Source organism: Oreochromis aureus, linkage group 16 (assembly GCF_013358895.1).
Source record: "Oreochromis aureus strain Israel breed Guangdong linkage group 16, ZZ_aureus, whole genome shotgun sequence".
Lineage (NCBI taxonomy): Eukaryota > Metazoa > Chordata > Actinopteri > Cichliformes > Cichlidae > Oreochromis > Oreochromis aureus.
Genome location: NC_052957.1, coordinates 24,058,888 through 24,082,122, shown reverse-complemented (window position 1 = coordinate 24,082,122; position 23,235 = coordinate 24,058,888). Strand labels below are relative to the sequence as shown.

The 23,235-nt window shown below is 38.4% G+C and overlaps 1 protein-coding gene across 9 annotated transcripts in view; it reads right to left on the bottom strand.

Annotated features, from left to right (window-relative positions):
• The window catches only part of usp9 (ubiquitin specific peptidase 9), a 38,467-nt gene extending 17,585 nt beyond the window's left edge, over positions 1–20,882 (bottom strand). For 3 of the 9 annotated variants that reach the window (XM_031741451.2, XM_031741452.2, XM_031741453.2), the window contains exons 1-14: positions 20,416–20,881; positions 16,092–16,360; positions 11,314–11,459; positions 10,872–10,951; positions 9,311–9,423; positions 7,008–7,226; positions 5,943–6,058; positions 5,585–5,836; positions 5,355–5,490; positions 5,108–5,260; positions 3,137–3,241; positions 2,790–2,996; positions 2,557–2,693; positions 10–143 (exon numbers count right to left, since the gene is read on the bottom strand). In XM_031741451.2, coding sequence (XP_031597311.1) covers positions 10–143; positions 2,557–2,693; positions 2,790–2,996; positions 3,137–3,241; positions 5,108–5,260; positions 5,355–5,490; positions 5,585–5,836; positions 5,943–6,058; positions 7,008–7,226; positions 9,311–9,423; positions 10,872–10,951; positions 11,314–11,459; positions 16,092–16,193 — 1,900 coding nt within the window. In that variant the 5' untranslated portion in view covers positions 16,194–16,360; positions 20,416–20,881. Of the gene's footprint in view, positions 1–9; positions 144–1,573; positions 1,613–2,556; positions 2,694–2,789; positions 2,997–3,136; positions 3,242–5,107; positions 5,261–5,354; positions 5,491–5,584; positions 5,837–5,942; positions 6,059–7,007; positions 7,227–9,310; positions 9,424–10,871; positions 10,952–11,313; positions 11,460–16,091; positions 16,361–19,726; positions 19,934–20,325; positions 20,349–20,415 lie in introns of those variants that run through there. The other 6 variants (XM_031741450.2, XM_031741449.2, XM_031741448.2 and 3 more) reach the window with 5 other exon arrangements.
• Positions 20,883–23,235: the final 2,353 nt, after the last annotated feature.

Below are 23,235 nucleotides of genomic sequence, written 5' to 3'. Positions count from 1 at the left end.
CCAAATTACCTTTAGACAACTGCCTCATGGTCTCCATGTAGGCTGAGAGGTTCTCAGCCACAAGCGTCACCAGAGCATGGTTATGCTGCAGCTGGTTGATCAGGTCATGGCGGTAAAAAACATGAGGACTTCTCTGAGTTTGACTGAAGAGAGAACAGCAGGAGGATTGGTGGATATAGGGGGTTTTAAAGCAGTGAATGAAAAAGCAAGACTGTTGACCAGCCTGAAATTGAATCTACATATTTTTAGTGATACAACTGTGATTGAGAAAACATAGCAAGACTGATTTCTCATACGTCTGTATTAGGGGCATAAATAAAGCAGCTTTTATTGCATCTGTGTATGTATGTATGCCATAGAATAACCAGCAAAGAAAGTCATATCAATAAAGGCGATTTCATGCCTTATTTCCACAAGAATGTTTTGGTCTGAAAATGAATAAACCTGCAAACCTGCACTTTTGAGAGCCAGTATAAACTATAAAGAGTCCTATAAAGAGTGGGAGTCAGCAGATACTTAAAATCATTTTAATATGATTTTTTCTTTTCCCCATCTCATTATGATTCCATTTTACTCATCAGCTATATTATCTTATAAGAACAACTAAAAAAAAAAAAAACAGTACGGTGATGACACCAATTATCAATTTGAATGCATAAAAAATTTAAAAAAAGAAAAAAGAAAAAAAAAAACATGTTAATATAAATGAGAGATGTGGATCCAAGGCATGAAATACCCCTGATATTTTTGCATTGAATGATTTGAGCTGAGAGGCATCAGGAAGAGCCGGGCTCCATCTCAAAGGACCTTTCATTTAGCTGTGCAACTCACTACTAGATTAAATGCTGTGTATGCACCATGGCTCCCACCAAGAAACTCCCACCAAGAGTCTCCAGAGAAATTAAACACACTAGAGTTTATCCAGTGATGGCTGTTCTTCACCTATTATATAACTGCATTTTACATCATTTAGGAACCGCTTTAAAAGAATCAACCACACCCTCAATGTTTTAATGTCACCATAATTACAGAGATTACCCTCATTCTGTTTTCTGAGTTCAAAACTGTGAGCACAATGTTAGTTACTCATGTAACCGGTCCACAGACCTGTCACACTTAAGTTGTTAGAAGCCTCATGTGACTTCAAAACAAAAATCCTTACTAAAGATAGTCATCAATTACAATTATGCAATAAACTGATGCAACTTTGGTATATAAGCTATAATTCTCTGTAGGACTCATTTTTGCTCTTAAGGGGAATTGCTCCTATAAACAACCCGACAGCTAAGCAAACACTTGCCACCTGGGTCACCAAGGTTTCAAACAACACAACATTAATGATAAAAGTTAATGAAATTTAGAGCTGTCTTAATCTTGTCTGACCTACACATGCACAAACTTTATGAATTTGAATAAGCAGCAAGTCATTTGAGATGAAACCCATGAAGGAATTGCTTAAGCGTATTCACGGCAGGGATTTTGCATTTTGTATACATTTTAATATGTCAAAGAGAAAGTTAGACTTGACGTAACACAGAAATAGGAAGAGCCCTGGAATTAGCATTAAACTTACCCCGCTAAGCTCGTTTGTATGTAAATTGGCATTTTCTTTCTGAAAAACAACAGGCATGTGTGCTACATATTTTCTACAGTTACTATTAAAGAAAAACACTACTCCAAGTCTAAACAATTTAATGTTGTACAATCAAACTTAAAATTATTTATTATAGTAACTTTAAATCAATGCTATTCTGGGGCCTGAAGAACCTGAGTTGCTGGAGCTCTACAGCTATAAAAAAAAAACAAAAAAGGAAAAAAGGACTGCAAGATAACCTGATTCACTCCCAGAACAAGCTTTAAAGTATGCTTGACTTACACTTTGGGAAAAAGCCAAGTGTTAATAATTAAATTGATAATGGCTGAATTCCATTAAGGTATATTTGTGATCTGTAAAGTTTCTCAGATTAACTTAAATAACTAATATTATTTACTGGACAGAACTAGTATCGTGTCTATAAAGTATTGTGCATTTTGACTGGCATGATGTGATCTTATGTAAAAGCTTTTGGTCCATAATAAAGCGGAAAGTGCAGCTTTTCAGCTCTTTCCAGTGTATTCAAAACAAAATGTACACCAACCCATGCTGCTTGACTGATTTACTGAGAGATATTGAACAAATAAAGAAAAAAAAGTGGTTGTCCAGCTTTGTTGGTTAGTGCTGATGGATAATTAGTGCACTGGAATGAGTTGCAGACAAAAAACTCAAATGTTATCTTGCAGCGGTGTAATAAAATGTAAACTGCAATGCCATTTATTTTCTGGAATGCAAAACTGACACGCCTCAGCCATTGTGACAAATGCTCAGCTCAAACACAGAAAAATTGTGTTTTCTTTATGAGTGTTCAGGCATTCTGTGCAAAATAAATATAAATAATTCATAATAAAGCATTAAAAGTACAGTAAATGATACCTTTTTTAAAAAAAAAAAAAAATGCCAATATTAGAACTGTGCTTTTTGTGCATTTATGTAGGAATAGATTTCCACCATGACCTTACCTAAGGTTTTGAGGAGCTTCTCCAAAGAGGCTACAGATTTCTCTGATTTGCTTAAGGGCAGGGATCACCCATTTGTCATTGGTTCGTAGCTCCTCTATGAAGCGATCTATCCATTGAATCTTCTGGGTGTCTCTGTCCTGTGAATGAAAATTAAACATCATCAGTTTAGAGTTAATAAAGACCAGCCTATTATTTTCATATTTTTGGAGTCAAACATAAACCACAGCATGTACCTGTGAGCAACTATAGTCCAATATCTTGATGTGAGCACTGAGAGCCTGGTCCATGATGTCTACAGGCACATCATCGCTGTGTGCCAGGTTCCACAGCAAGTTAAGGACCTTGTGGGCCATCACACCATCCTTATCATCCTCAGCCAAGCGGCGAATAAGTTCCAGCAGTTTTTCACGCTGCTTCTTGCTGGCATTGGTCCAGCTTGCCTATAGAAGGGGGGGGAGTTACAGTAGTACCAATGGAACAATTAAACTGCAGCACGATTCGGCTGAAAGGAAATGAAAAATATACATTGTGGACAAAAATCCTTTATTGCCTGTAACTACTGAGGACAAGTCTTACTCACCTTGAAACAGTCAAAAAGGTGATCCAGCTGCTCAGGCGAGAAGTCCCACGCCAGCTTAGCCAACAGGTCATGGACATTTTTAACGATGGCCTCATGTTTACCAGCCTGCAGACATACACAGAACAGTTCAGCTGTCAGTTTCTGGTAGAATATAAATATTGTGACCCTATGTGATAAAGGGTTTACTCTCGGTATTATAAAGACACTACAAAAAGTATGTGCTAATTTGCTTGTTTAAATGAGAGAAAATCCCCTATTCACAGTGGATAATTTCAAGTCAATTTACTAGAATGTTGGAAGCTTGTGAAGCCTGGAGAAATCCATATATACGTAGGCATTATGCTTGGTCCAGAGCGGTTTACTTTCCAAATCATGTCCTTTTCTTGGCGATGATAGTATTCTACATGCTTCAGGCTCCACCCCAGCTCAGCCCTAACTCACCCTCCATCTCATACTGTACTTTCTACTTTCTATCTAACCCTCCAAAACCACTTTTTAGATGAATTCCTCTAAAAAGTCTTACAAATACTTGGGTGTCTTTGCTTGACGGCAGACTTTCATGTATTTGTAAGACAGTATCTACCATAGAACACCACACTTTAAACTTGTGTATTAAAAAGGTTGGATTCAATTGCTTTTAGCTAATAAGTAGCGGTGCTTTGTAAATGTCATCCATTTATAAGAGACTATTACTGCTCCCAATCCTCCTCATGTTTCTCATCTCTTTAAATTTTCTAACTACAATTCAAAACCCAATAAATACATAACCTTCAATATTCCCCAATGTAAACAGCAAACTTGGCATGTCAAGTACATATGCACTCTTCAAATACAATAAAGTCGAACCTGTCCTTAAATTAGAGTTGTGATCATTGCTAACAGGTTTAATTATCCTTGGAATTATTTTGAATGATTCTTTGATTATGGTTTTGTTCTGTCTGCTGATTGTATTCTTGTGAATCTTTGCCAGCTCTCTCTTGTAAGACAGCTTTGAAAGATGATGTATATATTCTCAGTGAATTATAGGTGTGAGTACAGCAGAAATCTAGAGCTCTGTCCTATGATCACTCCATGAAGGCACAGTTTGTACAGATACTGCACAGACAGGGTTGAGGTTAGAAAAAAAAAAAAAAAAAATCTATAAAACACACCTGAGCAAGGACACATCTTTTTATCTATTTATTATTTGTTCCACACTACTGACAAGAATTTGGCAATCTTTAAAATCTTAAGATTGTAAAATATAGTGCCAGTGCAAAACAATTATAAATTTCAGGATTCTCAGAAATCACTAGTAAAATCTCTCTCTCTAAAACAGAAAAAGATAAAACAAAACCACACACTTAAAAGGTGCTTTCACGCTGCAATCTGAAAGCCATCGTTTTTAATGACTTGTACTGTGCTATGGCAGTCTGTTGCCATGCAGAGCAAAGCCCAAGCACAGAGCTCAGGAGCTCTTGTGAAGAATGAAGTTGCCTTTGCTACAGCAAAAGGGAGGAAAAGTTGATATTGCGTGTTGGTTCATGTATGCTTGTATTATTGTACTGCATTTCTTTTCTTGGAAAGAGCTGCATTAGGTATGCATTTTAACAGTGGCATAGCTTGCTGTATATCCACAATAAGGGTTAATAGTTTAGATGACTGACATCTTGCACAAGTTTTTGAAAGTGCCCATTTTGCTCCTTTGGCCACAGGTCCCTGAAATAGTGCACTGAACCAAATGTCAAGCAGAGTCCGTACCACGTCCTGGATCAAAGCCCCATAAGACATGTTTTGTAATCTTGCAACAATGCCGTACTGTGCTGTATTGCTGCATCTGTTCAGGCATCTGCAGAAGGTTTTATCCAATTTAGATTTTTGCCTCCTTATGAAAATAAGAGTAGAAGCAAAAGCACTCTTGATAAAACCACAAGTAAGGGCTCTTTGGCTATAATTTTTTTTTTTTTTTTTAAATGCTCAATTGCAGAGTACCTGTGCAGCCCAGATGTTGTCCAGATCCTGCATGGTAAGAGCTTTCTCTTTGATAACAAAGCGAAGGATCTTCTCCAGTTTCTCGACATACTGCGGCTGATGCAAACTGTCCCTCAGCACAATGGACAGGATGTGGTTCTGTTGGATCCATTCCTGAAGCACCATGATGAGATGTGTAAAGGAGAAATGAATTTCACAGACATTAAAATCCCTGATGTAAAACACAAATGTTAAGAGCTGAGCGTACCGCCATACGCTCTGCAGTCAGCCATTCCTCCTCCTCAGGGTTATGCCGATGAGTGTAGTAGGACACACTGGAGATCACCTTGTTAACTTCATTTAGTGCATTCATTTTGCCATTAAAAGAAGAAATTTGCAATAACCTGGTGGTAAAAAACAACAAAAAAATGTTTAAAACCTGATCAAACTCAAAGTTGAACAAAATCTTTATCAGAGAAGACAGAATTTGATACTTACCTAAGAATCATTTTTAACCTAAAAATCTCTAAATTCTTCACGGTCTCCTCCTGCCCTGGTACACGAGAAGCCAGATTCTTCAGAGACTTGATTATCATGGACAGTGCATCATTTTTGGCTTCATTCTTGGCCTCTTTCTTTAGCTCCTCATCTGTGAGATTCTCTAGAAACTGGGGAACCATCTCGATGACTGGAAGGAAGTACTTCTTTACTGTGTGCAATGTGAGGAACTCATAACACTGGCCAAAAGGCCTGTAAAACAGAAAGTAGAAACAGAAATTCAGTTCCAGAAACAAAACCATTACACCAAAAGCACTTTGCAACGTGGTGTAAAACCTTGTGCTGTGTCAGCACTTACTTGATAAGTGCAGCGATGATCTGGACGTTCAGTGCTTGGCCGCTCATGAAGCGATCGTGCAAAATTTGAAACCCGTTTAACGTGCCAAATTTGTTTATTAAGTCCACCAACCAACCCTGTGATCAGAATAAACAAAGGACAAAAACAAACTGTATAAGCACCCTTTAATGTGAAGACAGGTTGGTTACACATGCTAAATTATCATCAGCGTCCATTCAGAGACTTTAGGTTTAAACTACAACAGACATTGTTTTCTCTGTGAAAATGAACAACTTCTCCAACTAAATTGCCATTGGCAAGCTTAAAGAAACATATCTATTCTTTCTATATTTATTCTGAGTTGAGATGCAAGAGGCACACTGCTAAGGGGAACAAGCTTTAAACTTCAACTCTTTTATTTTAATGTAGCTGGTCTTCCTTTAGCTAAAAATTAACTTTAAATTTGACACTGCTGTTAAATATTTAGTAATGAGTAATTTGATTTAAACCCCTAAAAATAATAATGATAATAATAATAATAATAATGATGATAATAATCTCTGACGTAACAGCACAGTAAAACCCTAAGTAGTCCTGGGCCCCCTGCCAATAGACAGGCAGACAGGCAAGCAATACTGCAGTACTGCTTCTACTGACCCTGTGCCCACACTGCATTCATCACTCCTTTACTGTACAATTCTTATTCTCTGGTGTATCCACCTTCCCTTTTATACAATCTGCTTTCTGACATAAGCATTAAATGTCTTAGGGACAGTGAAGTCCATGTTATTCTTTATCAGGCAGCTCCAGAGAGGGATTCTTTATTTCAAAAGGGTCTTTAGGGCGAGACTAAAATGTCACTTGATGGAGTTTGTCTTGAGGAAGAAAGACAAGCTAACTCTCCTCAAAAGAAAGAAAACTCAAAGCTCATCTTCTGCATGACATATCTTGACAATTTTCCATACACCTAAGTATTTGTTATACAATACAAAAGGCATGACTGGATCAGACTGGATCACTTAATGCGAATCAGATTATAAACTAGTTATTTTACAGTTTTTATGGTCAACTGTTGTACTGAGTCACCTTGGGAGATCGAGGGTCTGGTGGTCGGGCATAGAGTTCATCATCAGCCAGCTGTGCTCCAGCAGGGACGGTCTCAGAGGGCCGTGTGCCATTGTAGATGTGGAACTTGCAGTGAGGGTTGGTGGCCATGGCCAACAGCTCCAGTAGAGGAAACCAGTCCTGAGAGAGCTTGGCCACACATAGCTCCACCAACCGGTGTGTGTTATTTATGATACACCTCTGTGGAATAAAACCAGGGTTTAAAAGAAAGAAAGGCAGGATCACAAGAACAATATCAAGAACTGGAAAAAGCCCAGCCTCGACACTGCTGTGATTAACTTCTGGTTTAGTGACGATAACAAGAGTTTCCTTAACAGTCTAATTAAACTATATTAAGTCACTACCAAACTAAATCAACAGCAGTGAGTTGGAAGATCATCTTAGCATAGAAACTAGGCAGGCAGCTCAGCTCTTGAAATTTCAAAATAAAAACATTTTACACTGAATGTTTATAACATAAGAGGGAAAAAAGTGGCCAAACCTGATGCAATGGCATGCAGGGCCATACCCATGTAAGAATTTACAGCAAAATTAATCTGATTTTGGAGTTTAGATTAATGAAATCATTTAACTGGTCATTATTAGTTCTTTTTTTGTTATTTATCTTATAACCGCAGCCTTTATAACAATCTTACAACACACATTTTACTATTCATGGTTTCTCCCCAATAACCTTGAAGTCTGACAGGCTTAACTCTTAAGCTCCTAAGCTAGAGAAAAATCGCACATTTCACTCATTACACCCACATTTTGTTGCCTTTAATCAGGATTCCACATTGTCAACAAAAAAATTACACTTCCACACAAACAAAGGAAGAGCACTCCTGCTAGTCACGCCATTGGTCAAATTCCAGCAACCAGGCTTTTCTGCATGGCTCCTGGCTAGTTCACATGTCTGTAGAAACCAGATATGAGCAATCAATACAGGACTGACTCATCACAGCATTCCCAGCAAGCTTTTAGACTTTACAAGTCTCTGGCTGCTTCATCTTCTCAGTGTCTAATTTTAAAAGGAGCTGCAGGTGACAAGCATGATGATGTATAATATACTGAAAAAGATTAGATTAAAAAAAAAGGAAAAAAAAAAAAAAAGAAGGATCCAGAGTGAGGAAGAGAAACAAAAACCCCTTTTCCGCCTTTAAATCCTAACGCATCTGTCTTACTGGTTTACTTCGAGAAGTTCCACAGATCAATTTCGAGAACAAGAGCTTAAGAAAAAAAACAGATCACTGATCACTGCTGGAAATGCCTCTTTCTATTAAATCTACAAAAACTCACTTTGCTGATCAACCTAAGATCTGAACAATGGATGTATCTAATGATAGGGCTGTTCGATATAACGATATATATCGGATGACGATAGAAAAACGTCTATCGTTTCATTTTACGCTATCGTTTGTTTCGTGGTGTCGCAAAATAAACTGTTTACGGCAATATTTTTTCATCATTTTGATGGTCACTGTAGTGGCTATATTAATTTCTTAAAGTTCTCTCTTTCTCTTATATTTAATATAACCACACTACGGACGGACAAGCGCTTGTTTTTTATGCGTTTTCGTTAGCAACAACGACGGTAAAACCACCTCGTGTCCGCTTGTTTATTTTCCACATAAGCCTTTCACAATAAAGCTCAAGATCCTGTTGAGGCTTTTCAAAATAAAACGAGTCACGTGAAAGATGCAGAGTATTAACGGATGAGAAGCAAAAAGAGCCGTCAGGTGCTAAAAATAAACCTTAGACTCAAACGTTAGAACAGACTTTTCTCCGCAGCACGCTGTGTAATAAATACTCAAAGAAAGCGGCGGCCGTTACAACTTCACGTCTAAAATGTATAGTTCCATGCATCAGTTAAAACACTCGACTCCAGGTACACGACGCCCAGCTGGAAACACTTCACGCAAGTCGAGATGCCCGAGATTCACAGAATTTACAGGAAATGTTACATTTTTGTAATTTATATCGTTATATCGACGATAGATGTCTTAATATCGGGATATGAGATTTTGGTCATATCGCACAGCCCTATCTAATGAGATAAAGTCAAAGAATGAAGAAACAGGTTTTACAGACTGCCATCCCTCATCAGGACAATCTGCACATTTAAATCAAATTTTTGAAAAACATCTAACATACAACAACGATTTTGTATCTCATAAAAATGTGAATTTGCTTTTAAATATACTATATAGGTTCTTTATTGTGATTATTTGAAAGCATCTTAAAAAAAAATCAAACCAAACTGTAAGACAAACAAAAAAACTCACATGAATTTCAAACTTCCAACCACTGACTGCCTCGTCTGTGAGGATTTTTGTGAAGGAAATGGTCAGACCATCTCGGAAAAACCTCTGACATGCTTCACACTTCACATCCAGTCCTGCAAGAAAAGACACCCATCAGAATAGAAAACAACAAAGCATTCATATAAAACATGGTAGTAAGTGAAAAATATATTTGAGTTGACTATCTTCTGATTGAGTGCCTCTCATAAACAGATGGTTTGGAAAGTAAAGGATTTCCTTTCTTTCTGACATTATCCAGGGCCAACAGTAGAAAAAGAAAAACACGTGGAAAAAGTCTTCAGACTCCTCTAAACACTAAGAATAATAAACTTGTTCAGTTAACATAAACATAAAATAAGAACCTAACTAAGGGCCTGTGTCTATATGCAGTTTTATGCGCTGTCAGCACATCTTTTCTATAGAAATCCTATGAAGCTGAGCATTGATACAACTCATAGTCCTCAGAGCAAAAATGCCCTCAGGCACACAGCATTTTTCTGCTGCGCTTTACAGGCCTCTCAGCTGAACACAGGTCAGTTTTGGGAATACTCCTGCTCTCATCAATGTCACTTCTCTCCTAGAGACCAATCAGAAGGGGCATAACTTACAGTAGCAACACTAAAAATAATGACAGAGGAGAAAACTTTAAAGAAGATGGTTTTGTAACCTAGCAACAACAAGCACCTGAGAGAAGCCTCTGCTAAGGAGGTCATGGGCACTTCCAGTACAAAAAAATGTCTCGGTATATAACTCCCTCTTTTTGATTCCTCGCTGACTTTGGTGGATTTCATCAAAAAGAGACAACTGCCCTATATGCACGAGATTAATATCATCACTGATGCAATTTAGAAGTTAATCCCTTATGGTATACTTCATATAAGAAATACAAAACATATGTTAACAGCATATTTTGATTGCATAACTGTAAATCTTGGATCAATTTAAAGAACATTTAAAAAGTAACTGTTAGCAAAGTTATAGGCGGCACAGAGCTGAACACCTACACTGCAATAGCAAGGCCAGTTCTTCACTGTTCTCTTTACATAATTATGTCAATATTGCAGATTAAGTAAAAGTAAAGGTTATGTGTATTTGACAAAAGTACAAAACCAAGTACCAAATGGGAAAATGTTTGAGTTTAGTGCTAATCTTTTTAATCAATTAATCAATATGGTGAAGTTCTTAAAAAGTTACAAAAACACTTGCATCTGACATTTACAACTACACATGAAGATTTTGTAATATTCCATTTTATTTCTTTGTAAATTATTTAAGTATTTTTACACATCCAGGAGCTCTTGATGTGCAAAGTATGCAAGGAAAATTAAGTAAAACAGGCAAAAGAAATCACTGACTATTTTATATTCTACTGAGTGTTTCATTATTTAACAAGCTCAAAGGAAAGAGATTTCCTACATCTGTTAGATGTTTCACATTATATTATACTGACAAAAAACTATCCAGTGAAAGCCATAAGCACAGACTGCAGGATGTTAGTGCCACAAAGCTCCTCTATGAAAAAGAACATTCTGTGCACTCCCACCTTTTTTACTCAGGTCTATAGCAGCTTCCAAGAGGACTTCTAACTCTCCTTTTGGCAAAACTGGAACAACCCAACGAGGCCTAGGAGTACAGAAAGACATGAATCACCAGAAAAAAAGAGGAAAAAGATACTGTGCAATATTTGTAATATTCATCTGTGTAAAATGCATAAATATTACATGGATATTGTCTACCTGCACCCCAAACAGCTATATTTACTTTGCTGTTAAGCAACTCTGCTGTAAGAGTGTGAATGGTGTGATGTGTTCAGACTGAAGACGAAGCAAACTTTAAATGGACTCCACAGAGTTTACGGACAGATGCCAGAAGACATGGGTCCTCCCATCTCCCCAATTTGAGAAATGTTTTTAACCGAGTTATGTATGCCTACAAAACAATTTAAGTTTACTCTCTGTCATAGCCGAGACTTAAATGTGACCTACCTGTTGATCATGTCATCGAGCTTGGCTAGGTCAGTGTGAGGAAAAGCTGGCTCTTCCTCTTCCAGCTGAGGGGGACCATCCCCCTGGCCCTGGTCATCTGGTGGGCTCACTGGAGAGTTCTCATTAGATGAGTTAGGAGATGACGTCTAGAAAAAATGCAGACCATCAAAATCAGATCTCATGTAATAATCGTTCTGGATTTCAGGTCTATCCTGCTATGAAAGGAAAAAAATCTTAAAGTAATACAATGGCAGACCAAGTATCAAAAGCAAATGTAGCTTAAAAACCAAACTAAAAACCTAATGTCTTATAGATGTGTTTAATTATCAATGCAGAAACAAACTGAAAAAAAAAAAAAAAAATGCACTCACACATTAACAATTCCTAGCTTCAACAAATCCAAATTAATTCACCAATTCCAAAAAAGTGCAACAAACAATAAGTTGATGTAAAGAAAATGCCTGAACCAGCTTACAAACACACACGACACCACGGCCCTCGTTGTGCAGTATGCCTCGTTTCAAAAGACCTGCGCCTGGGCAGCATTGTGGAAAACAATGACTTTATTCCAGCACACTCACTCCTTTGTTTTTACTAAAACATCTAACTAGTGTTAGTGGCCAACTAATTATATTTTCATTTTTCCTCAGTTTATTTAAACTTTAATACCCCAACCTTTAAAAGCAGCATAATCTAACAATTTCACTGTTCTCATCTTTTCTGACAATTACCTCCATTAAATCCAGTTCACTTAACAGTGAAAAAAATAAAAAATAAAAAAAAATAAAAAAATTAGAAAGATAGGGGTGCTATTTTATGACTTCTGTCTTTTGCCCACTGAGCTAAAAAAACATGAAAGATAACTATCTTTCATTTTTTTTAGCTCAGAAAATGAAAGATAACTATCTTTCATTTTTTTTAGCTCAGTGGGCAAAAGACAGAAGTCATAAAATAGCACCCCTATCTTTTTTTTTGTTGTTGTTGTTGTTTTTTTGTTTTTAAACACATCCAAATTGTTATTTTCTCCATGTCCAATTGGACACAAAAAGACAAATTCATCAAAAACATGATAGAGAAAACTGCAACTTTTTGTCTTTTCTTTTTAAAGGCATGCCAGTAGGGCTGCACAATTAATCGTTAGAAAATCGCGATCTCAACTCATACTTATGTGCGATCTCATTTCCAAATGACAACGATTTAAAAAAAGGATGACGATTGTACCGCATTTTGATCCGGGACATAATCTGCATGAAAACAAGCGCTCACTCTTCCTGCTCAACAAATGACAAGGGCGGAGCCTTATACCACGTAATACCGAAGCCAGCTGGCAGGGAAAAAAACAACGGAGAGCACGTGAGAGATGACGAAGCTGTAAAGGCCAAGAAAGTGACAGGAGAAAATCCGTCCCGGTCAACCACATCAATAATGGGAACCTTATACAGCGCTTACCCATACCCGTCGAACTCCCGCAGGCACAAAGAAATTACGGAAGCTATCACTTATCACCTGGCTAAAGATATGACTCCCATCAACACTGTGCAAAACGTGGGATTTAGGAAAATGATCAACACCCTAGACAAACGCTACACAGTGCCGTCCCGCAACTATTTTTCAAATGTTGCACTACCTGCTCTATACACACAGTGTCGAGAACGGTGGAAATGGAATTACAAGCAGTACAACATTTTGCGGCAACGACAAAATGTGAGACATTTATTGTTTTTATGTTCATTTATTGTTTTTATGTTCAGTCTCAACTGTTACGAAGTTGATGTGCAGTTAATAAGTGCAATAAATATTTATATTGGAAAAGAAAATCGTGAGAGAATCGTGATCTCAATTCTAAGCAAAAAAATCGTGATTCTCATTTTATGCAAAATCGTGCAGCCCTACATGCAAGTTTAAAGACATGAGAAATACACGGTGGGACGAGGTTGATGACACACAACAGAGGTTCCAGGAATGTCATGGTTATCGGCCATGTGTACCAAACGACTGTGCCAACCCAACCAACTAAAAGGATGCCTAGACAGATTTGTTTTGGGTCTTTTACGTATGGGTGATGAAATACAATTTGGTCATAGATTAATTAAAATGGTATAGAACTGGCACCCTCACCAGTATGGAGGACTGAAACTGCCAAAATGAAATAAAAACCTGAGTATCTTAAATAACATCCCATTTAATACAACAGAAATATTTAATCCATCCATTCAATTATCCACCTACTCATCTATATTTGCCCCTTTACATTTCCCCCAAGGGTATTTTTTTTTATATACACTTCTTCATGCATTGCTGCTTTTTTTTTTTTTTTTTTTTTTTTTTAATGACGCTCTTTCATTCAAAGTCTAGTTGAGTCAGCTGCCTTCGATTAAAAAAAAAAGAAAAAGAAAACAAACTCTCTCTTTATGAACAGTTTCACCGAGTGTCTGCTAACATCACCCAGGAACCACTAACTAACCAGTGAAGGAATAATGCTTTTGTTCCTTTGTAACTTGGGATTACCACTGACTGACTGATTTCTAGGCCTGTATGACTGGGGCTTTAGCAATCGATTTTATAGTGACTGCCAACAACCACTTGCCGACCAGTCACGCAACACACATTGTTTTCCTAATGAGCAACGGTTGCCAGAGGCCAGCAACTGGTCTCTAGGCATGCTTAATTCAAGCCTTAGCTTGTATAGCTGAAGATCACACTATCACTCAGGATCATTTACTTTTTCGTGTGGACCCCTGAGGCGAGTGTAAATGTGTTTTGGTTTTTTGTATTTTTGACTGGGTTAAGGTTTAGAGCTTAATTTTCAACCACGAAAAGCAAGTAAAGAGGGAATTTACCAAAATATAGATATATAAATATAGAAACAAATAACTGAACATGTTATGTTTCACAAAGGAAGCTCCTTTATTTGCATAGCTTACTTAGACACATTTATAACTTTATCAAAAAATGAAAACCCACAACATGGTACATTTACACATCACCTGTGAGGTACTGCTAGCAAGCCTAACAATGGGCGGGACTGTGTCAAGCAGGTACATTCAAGAACCAAAAACAAGGCTGGAGATGCACCAAAAGACTTGCTCAAAACAGGGGCTTTTTGTTTCTGTTTTTAGAAAAGGAAATATGTTCTGCTCTAATGCTGTTTGTACCACTACTGATATCACATTAGTGTGTGTCTTAGAGTTTCATCACTGATGAGGTGAAAGAGGAGCAGGTTGTTCCTTTACACAACACAGTGGTCAAGTCAAGACAATATGTTAGTTGAGGCTAAAGCCATTTGACAAGAAGTCCCACATTTTGTTTAAAAATCTGTCCTAACAATGAAAACACTTACAACTAACTTAAAACAAATAATCTAAAGATACAAAAAGCAGTGTTTTAGGGACTGAATGATTTACCTCATGGAAGATGATAAATATTTAAGAGTATTTTTCCAACAAGCCAAAATAGTCTCCATTTTATTTGTTTTGGTCTGTGGTTTGATGACACAAGTTTTTGTTTTTAAAAAAAAATATATATATTCTGTGTACTCCTGGCAGCAGAATACAGCTGCTATAAACCTACATGGCTGCCCTGCTTTTACACAGTCAACAAAATATCAACAAGTGGAATATGTTCAGAGAGGCTTATGGCAAAGCCTAACAATGTCATGACAAAAATGCTTGTTAGTAGATATGGGCTAGCACAGCCATGATCCTACGCTAAGCAAACAACTAGGGTCAGCTTTGGAGAGGCTGCATAAGGATCTCCCAATAGGGGTGCAATTAAAAGAAACTGCACTACATACAGTTTCCAAGAGAACTGACTGAAACAAAAGCTTTCAACCGACAAACAGATTTTAAACTGTTTGGCTTGATGAGATAGTGTCAATAGGCAATAAATACTGAAGTTGGCATGCATTGTCATGAGAGAAGATTGGATTCCCAAAAATAAGGTAGGAGTGGAAAAAAAAAAGAAACCTTTCACATGTAAAGGGCTTTTTTCCTCCAAATTAGGTCCTATGGTTACCAAACAGCTAGGACAGGATCTGCTAGTTTGTGACCACCTGCTCCTATTATAGGAGATCATAACTCTGATACTTTAAATATGAACTATTACTCATTTTACCATGCAGGAAATATAATAAGACTTGACATGGGTGACATATAAATGTGTTAGTATGTGGGTGAATCTTAGCGCTACACTGGAAGTAAGAGTATTTGAGAAATGCAATCAAAAATGTACATCCATGAATGTGCATTTAACCACTTTATTTTCTCTTTCATCTATTGAGCGTGCATCAACAGTGGTGGTGGTGTGAGCAGCTGTGTATAAGAGTAAAGGAGGGATACTCGACGTGGAAAGAGATGCATAACTGAGAAATATAAAATGTGGGGGTGTGTGGTGAAGGCTCCTTCTGCTTGGCTGACCTACATAGGCAGCTTGCCTCTCACGTCTCACCACAGCTCATCTCTAACCAACACAGGCCTGCTCACGCACAAAGACGCACACACACACACCCTTTATCCATCACTCAGGAGGCTCTGTTCATTGATGCTTTGCCTTCTCTCCCTTTCTCCCTCTTTTTCCGCCCCCATCTCCCCCTCTCTCTTCATCTCCCTGGGCATCTTTGTGTGGTTAGGTACGAGCAATATCAGCAAAAGAAGAAAAAAAAACTGTGCTGTGTTGACTGAGAAAAGCAAAACAAAACAAAAACATTTTTTTTCATTCCTTAAACAGTTTTTTTCTTCATTTCACATATCTAAAACGAGTGTTAGAAAGATGATGCTGACCTGGTTCTGTGGCAGTGGGGGTTGGCTCTGAGCATCAGGAGCCTGGCCCTGCCCCTGACTGTCATTGCCCCCCACCGGAGAGCCACGCGTGGTGGCCGTCATGCTCGCCACGGGGCAGATCTTGGCAATCTTGGCCTCTTAGGGAGCGCTGGCCAGGAGGGAAATCACAGCCACCTCAGCTGTAGAGCAGAGGGAAGAGAGCCGGAACACACGAGAGAGGGACACAAGCACCTGGAGATCTGGGTGTGCTGCTGAGACCATTGCATAACCTGGAGCAGAGAAGAGGGGGCAAAGGTCAGAATTATCAGCTGACTGATTAAGTTACACATAACATGTAAAAGCTGAATGGGTTAGGACAGCGGTCCCCAACCCCCGGGCCTCGGACCGATACCGGTCTGTGAGTCGTTTGGTACCGGGCCGCGAGAGTTGAGGCTCAGGTGTGAAATGTATGGTTTTCAGGATTTTTATTGGTTTTTAGCGTTATTTTGTTATCGTTTTTATCGTTAACTCTGTTTTCCTGGGTCTTTTCACGTGTGTTATGAATAAATCTTCTTTTTTTCGGTACCGGTACTAGTTTTATTTGTTGTATTTATCTGCGACACCTTAAAGGCCGGTCCGTGAAAATGTTGTCGGGCATGAACCGGTCCGTGGCACGAAAAAAAGGTTGGGGACCGCTGGGTTAGGAGACTTTTAAACATGTATTTTAGATATTACAATCTAAAATAAACTGAACTGAGCTGTGCCTGTCAGCTCAGTTCAGCTTATATCACTCAACTTTTCAGCGACTGCCTACATGTGCTTTTCTCTCTTTTATTCAGAGACGAAGATGATTTGCCAAAAATGACAAAACTGGAGAGTTCAGTCTCAGCCCATGCAGCCTTAAAGTAATAACACTACCCCTTACTAACTTAATAAGAAAAGGAAGACTAAGAACAATAAACTACTATTGTAACACTTTGATATATGTCCCTGGGATTAGCCAGTGTGATGCAAACCATAAGTCATCATCCAAAAGCCAGTTTTCATTAAAACTTTAATATTTAACCCAGAAGATCCTGTCTCTCTGAATCCCACAACATGAAAAATAATCATCTCAAAGGCAGACATAAACATCAGATTGTGTATGAAGGAACGGGTTAACAATGGAGTGTATAGGGAAAAAACAGCTTTAGTGCTACTGCATTAGTTATCAGCTAATTGATCCCTTCTTTTAAACTATACTCCCATTTAAGACTGATAATTATAGCTTTTACACCATCATGAAACACCTTTTGAGCACTGTCATGTATTAGCTTACAATACCTTAGTTCACATTTATTCTGTTTCTTACTCTTCAGCAATCATTTTTTAGATAACAATACAAGTGTGCCGGCCAAAGTAATTTCTGAGATTTGACGACCTTGGTGACACTGCTAAATGGTACAGTTCAATGGGACAAGAACCCCAAGCAGCTCATGATTAGACAGTACGGCAGCCTGGCCTGATTATTTAATCACTTTGCTTTACTTGAATGCAAAACCTGTTATGTCAGTAAAATTCTCCCACTGCATTGCAAAACTATGTGTCCATGTGCAACTGTGATGAGAAGAGCAGGTCAAAGTTAAGCCAGGAAGTTTTCCTGTAAACTGTCAAGGATGTCTAACAAAGAGAGCTTGGGTAATACCATTTTCATTCACATTTTAAATTAAATTCCTTGTCCAATTTGAGTTATTTTGCTCAGTGCCATAGACAGAACACATCACAGCAAAGAATTTAATGAGAACCACAAAATAAATGGAACAACATATTCCCTTTAAGGTCAAATATGCTCATCAGTAAGACATTTTAGACACCAGTTTAGCACTGGCACTGTGTGAGGGGGTCACCGATAACCACATATTTCTGAAAATAAATATCATTTAACCTCCTCCCTGCATTTCAGTGCTAAACCATCATACCTTTAGATCACTTTCATTACCATAAAATAGTCTAAAGCTCAACCCATTTTTTCTATTCAAAGGAATACAGAAAGAAAACCAATTTAAATTGATACTTTAAATATTTTGTATTTATCACATTGCCTAAAACCACCACTAGAAAGTCGTCCCACTACAATAGTCAAAAAAGAAGTGAAATTTCAAATTACCAAAATAAAATGTTATGTTGCTGGAGCAAACCTTTTAGGTTTTCAGTTATTAAAATGAGCACTTAGGATATATTCTTATTCAGAGTGAACGTGTTTTCCATTTAATTTCTTTCCCCACACAAATCAAGAAGGAGCAGATATGAGAGATTTACTGACTAGGTCTGAACCCAGAACCTTCTTCCCTCCTGCAATTCCCTTGTAATAAAGAGGGAATATCAACATATTCTCTATATCATTTAACCAGCTGAAAGAAGCTGGCATGGTATAAAATCTAACAAACCCCAGCTCAACTTAAAAACATCATTTAGCAGCTCAATATATGGCTAGAACTACGAACATAATTGAAACATAGCGCTGGTTGCACATTATACAAAAAAACAAAAACAAAACGAGATACACATAAGACAACCCATAACTTTAAATTGTAAACACCAAGAACCACAACTGCAGCTGTTCTGCTCCCTTGTATCATACTAACGGCCTGAAAGCAAGTTAACATGGGTGTGGAAAAATAGCTGATTTAATATTTATTGGTTTAACAGAGGTGAAACTAGCACAAATCCCACTTTACATGCTACCTGCTGCACCACCAACATTTTGATGGTGCAGCAGGTAGCATAACATGCAGTCCATAACAGTTATTAATAAAGGCCAAACCTTAGAAGTATCTTTAGCTTGCAAGGAACTAAATGTCACAGCATTTAGCCAAGTGTGCTATCTGTAAAGCCAGCCATTAGCTAACTATCTGCCAAAACGGGGACGGGTGGGTTACTTTCATGACGCACGAAGAAAAAAAACAAAAAACATACTATCATGTTTTGTTTGTTTTTTAACCAGAGTCAACAAAGTGATATACAAATTTAACAACAGCCATAACTAACGCTAGCTCTCTATGCTAGGTGCAACTGGGGCCTTTTGGAGCGCCCGGCTTTGAAATAATAGTGTTATTTAGCGACATTATTAACGGGTAAATCGGTCATGTAATGTCATATGCTCTATGATGGAATATCTTCAAAATGACACACAGCCCAGATGCAGATGAAGAAAACGGTCACATTACGTAACTGTCGTTGCAAACTAGCGCCGTCAACTACTACTAACAGCTGGTGGTCTAGTTAGTTAATAACCCTGGCTGCTAGCTAGCTGCGGCAACTAACGATGGTTAGCCTGCAAGGCGATCCGCCCAGACAGCACAGCAGTGAAGGCCTGGTCGTCCAAAGCCCACTGCGCTGAGACACACAGGCCTCATCATTCGCTCAGGCCTGACGTTATAGTTGCCCTGCAAACCTCTGCTGCATAGCCGAGGCGCATAAATACGTAGAGAATTTGGTTAAATAGCTAAAACCAATACTGAGAGAATATCGCGTTTCTCCTCACTACTGTCGACCATCTGTGTTATCATAACGCCATTTGCAAAGTACATCAGTCGAGCTAATAAGAAGTAATCTAAACAGTTAATGTTAGCCAGCCGTTAGCTTGTGTTTAAGTAAATGTATTCACCGTAGCCAACCTTTCTGTTTTGACAAGCGGCTTGCTGAGATGACTCGACAAGTAATTAGTGTTCAACCTATAAAATTATAATTTTCCTATTCAACTCAATGCCACTTCGTGGCCATTTTAGCTTTCTGGGATAACGCATAAAATGTCAGTGACAGTGGAGCCGTCTATTTCCTGAAATTTAACTCACTGTTCTGACCCGTATCGCCTAACGCTAAGTTCTAACTTAGCTAAAACAAACTGAAAATAACATATCAGAGGCCCGGGTTATAGAAGAGGTTAGCTGCAATGTAGTTTTGATAAAGCCGCTGTAATAAAACAATTAACAACTCTGGGTGGATGAAATTTAAAATTTCGCCAACATGTAAACATTAGACGTTTAAAGGAAATGTTCCTTCTCAGTCTGTAGACAGAACCATTTGCAGGTAGCTAGCGCTAGCTTGACTTCAGTGAATCTAGCGGGATGAGCTAGGCAGCCTGCACGTACTGTCAGGACTATGAATTGCAATTTAATCGCATTGACATTGTCAAAGATTCAGTAAGCAGTAGCTAACAGAGAAAACTCCATTAGCAAGTGAATAACACCAATAACCCAAAATGCTATAATGTTACCTTTCATACACCAACAGCTGACGCTAGTACTAGCAGTAGCCAGCTAACAATCACCAGCCAGCACAGCGAGCTAGTTGGCTAACAACTCACCAGGAATTTGATATGACTTCCCCTCTATTCACGGGCTACGTCCAGCCTTGAACGATGGTGTCGTCGTGTATTACATAAACGTGGCCTATATCAGTGACAGTTTCACAGGACACAAACCTGTTACTAGAATGATCTAATTCCTACGTTTTTTTCCTCTGCTTCTGGGTGTTTTTCCTGCGTCACCGGCGCGGTAACAGCCCCCCTAACTCTATCTAGTCCGATTTCTGGGGCTTGTCACTTCGGTCCCAGCAGTCAGTCACAACTTGATTCAGTTCAACATGGCGGAAGCGCAGTCGGACACAAATGCAGCTCACTAAAACAGACCAGACGACTGTGTGAACTCCAACAGTCAGCGATGTCTGTGAGCTAGTTTGCACCACAACCGAGCACAGCTCAGCTAACACAACACCCGCTGAATGGAAAGCGAATAAAACCCCTTCTCGATTCTGATAACGGACTCCAGCTCCAGCATTGATATCCGATCCATAGTTTGAACAAAACCAGGCGGAAAAAAGCCGAGCGGCACGATGCACTTGACTATATCGCCTCCTATCGCTTGGGGTGGTCATCAATTAAAAAGTAATGACAATGAATAACAGAATGCGAGGAAATTTAAACTTAAGCACTTACCAAAGAAGGCATAGTACTGTGCAAAAGTCTTGAACCACCCCTCATCTCTTTAGATTTTTCACGGTTTGTTCAGTTCTAACAAGCTTGAAAATCAACATTTGGTATGATCACCTTTATTCTTCGACACAGTCTGAACTGTCTTAGGCAAACTTTCATGTCATTTCTGTCTTTTCTGGAGAACTAGTCCCAAAGACTACTTCGAGAATAGTTCTTCAGGCGTCTTGAAGGACATTCCAAGCTCTTTTTTAAGATGTTAACTGTCTTTTCTTCTGTTCTCTGTCAAGATGATCCCACACTGCTTCAATAATGTTGAGGTCTGGTAGTGTTCTGTTGTGCCTTTGTCTATCTACGTATGCTTTTACTGCATTGGGAGTGTGTTTGGGATCATTTTCATGCTGAAAATTAAGTCAGTTAGATGCTTTCCAGATGATATTGCATGGTAGATCAAAATCTAATAGTACTTTTCTTCATTTTGTCCATCAATTGCAACAAGCTCTTTAGGCACACAAAACCATGACAGAGCCTCCACCCTGTTTTACAGATGGCTGTAGACACTCAGTCTCTCCTGACCTCTTCTGTATATACTGGTGATGAGTTCAAGCAAAAATTTCACATTTGGATTCATCGCTGCACACCACCCACTGCCACTGATTTCCAGTTGTAGTGTAATTTTTCTTCCTGTTTCCATTCATGAAGAACAGCTTCTTGATAGCCACACATGAACTGAGACCATTTCTCATGAGGCTTCAATAAACAGTAGACAGATCAACTGAAAGGTCAGATGCGTCTCTCATGCCCTGTGTCAGATCTTTGCTGGATCTTTTTCTTAGATATTTTTAGGCCTGCCACTTCTTCTTTTGTACTCCACTTGTCTATTTTCCCCAGATTTTTTGAAGGACGCACTGCATAGCAAGCTTAGATATGGCAAGTTTTAGAACTACAAACATTGAAAGGCTTTCAAAATGCCTGGATAACTATTGCTAATGACCACTTTAAAAATGAGAAGAAAGTCTGGCTTTTTGGAAGATGTGGAGTGGCTCAAGACTTATGCACAGTACACTGTGACTGAAGAGAATTTAAATCAAGAAACATTTTTGCAAATGCTTACTTCATATATTAAAGTATATTCAGGACTGGTTTCAGGATCTTTTAAATGTTATGGCATTGGTAGGGACCAAGAACCAGTGAAAAGGAGTCTGAAGGAAATTTAAATAAAAAATCTATCAGAAATTATTATGGGACTGAAAATTGAGTTGGAAAACACCGAACAGGTTTTTTCGTGCACCTTTACAGTGCCCAGCATCATAATGTGTACGTGAACAACACATTAGCACAAGACAAGATTTCTGGTGAAAGCTCCACTGAGGAATGAAGCTTGATTGTGTATAAGTTAACAGCTCGCATTGTGAGCAAAACAGGGATTGCATTTGTTGAAATGTCATCTTTAAACCCTTGGTCTAATAACAATATGGCTCTTTAATTATCTGGCCAGTCTTTCAAAGGTCAAGGCAGCAGACCAGCCGAAGAATTCTCTGATTACCTCCACCCCAGTACACATGGTGTCACGTTAAATAGCACGAGAGATGGAAAATTACAAATTTAGAAGAAGAATTCAGATCCCTCACACAAGTAAAAGTTATATTACAGCAATATTACAGTGTAAAATCATAAAAGCAACAGTTGCAGGCAATAGAAAGGTTTCTTGCTTGAACTTATCATTTTAAAATGTTAGCCTCGAATTTGCAGGATAGTAATTTGAATAAACAAATTAATTTATCAATATAAGCATCACATTCGTCGCAGTTTTACTGTTGCCATTCGAGTGCCAAGAATGGAATAGCAAGATATACTCCAAACAAGCACCGCGTGGTATTTTTTCATGGTGAGGGTCAACCTTGTTAACATCTTTACTAAAACAGGAAACAAATCTCACAGGTTTGTTTCCAATTTGATCAACAGCACTTCCTTCTGCTTTATCAGTGTGCAGCATTCTGACCACACTGGTGCTGCATGCAAAAGAGGTCCTGGTAAGAGAGATGTAGATGCAAGTAGGTGGGAAGAGGTAACAGTAAATTACAGAGATACCTGATAAAAATATACAATTATCAATATAGCTGTAAGCAGCAGTGAGGGGTAAAAGCAGTTCAGCAGGGCATGGTTGCCATGGCAGCTTGACTGTGTAGCTGTAAG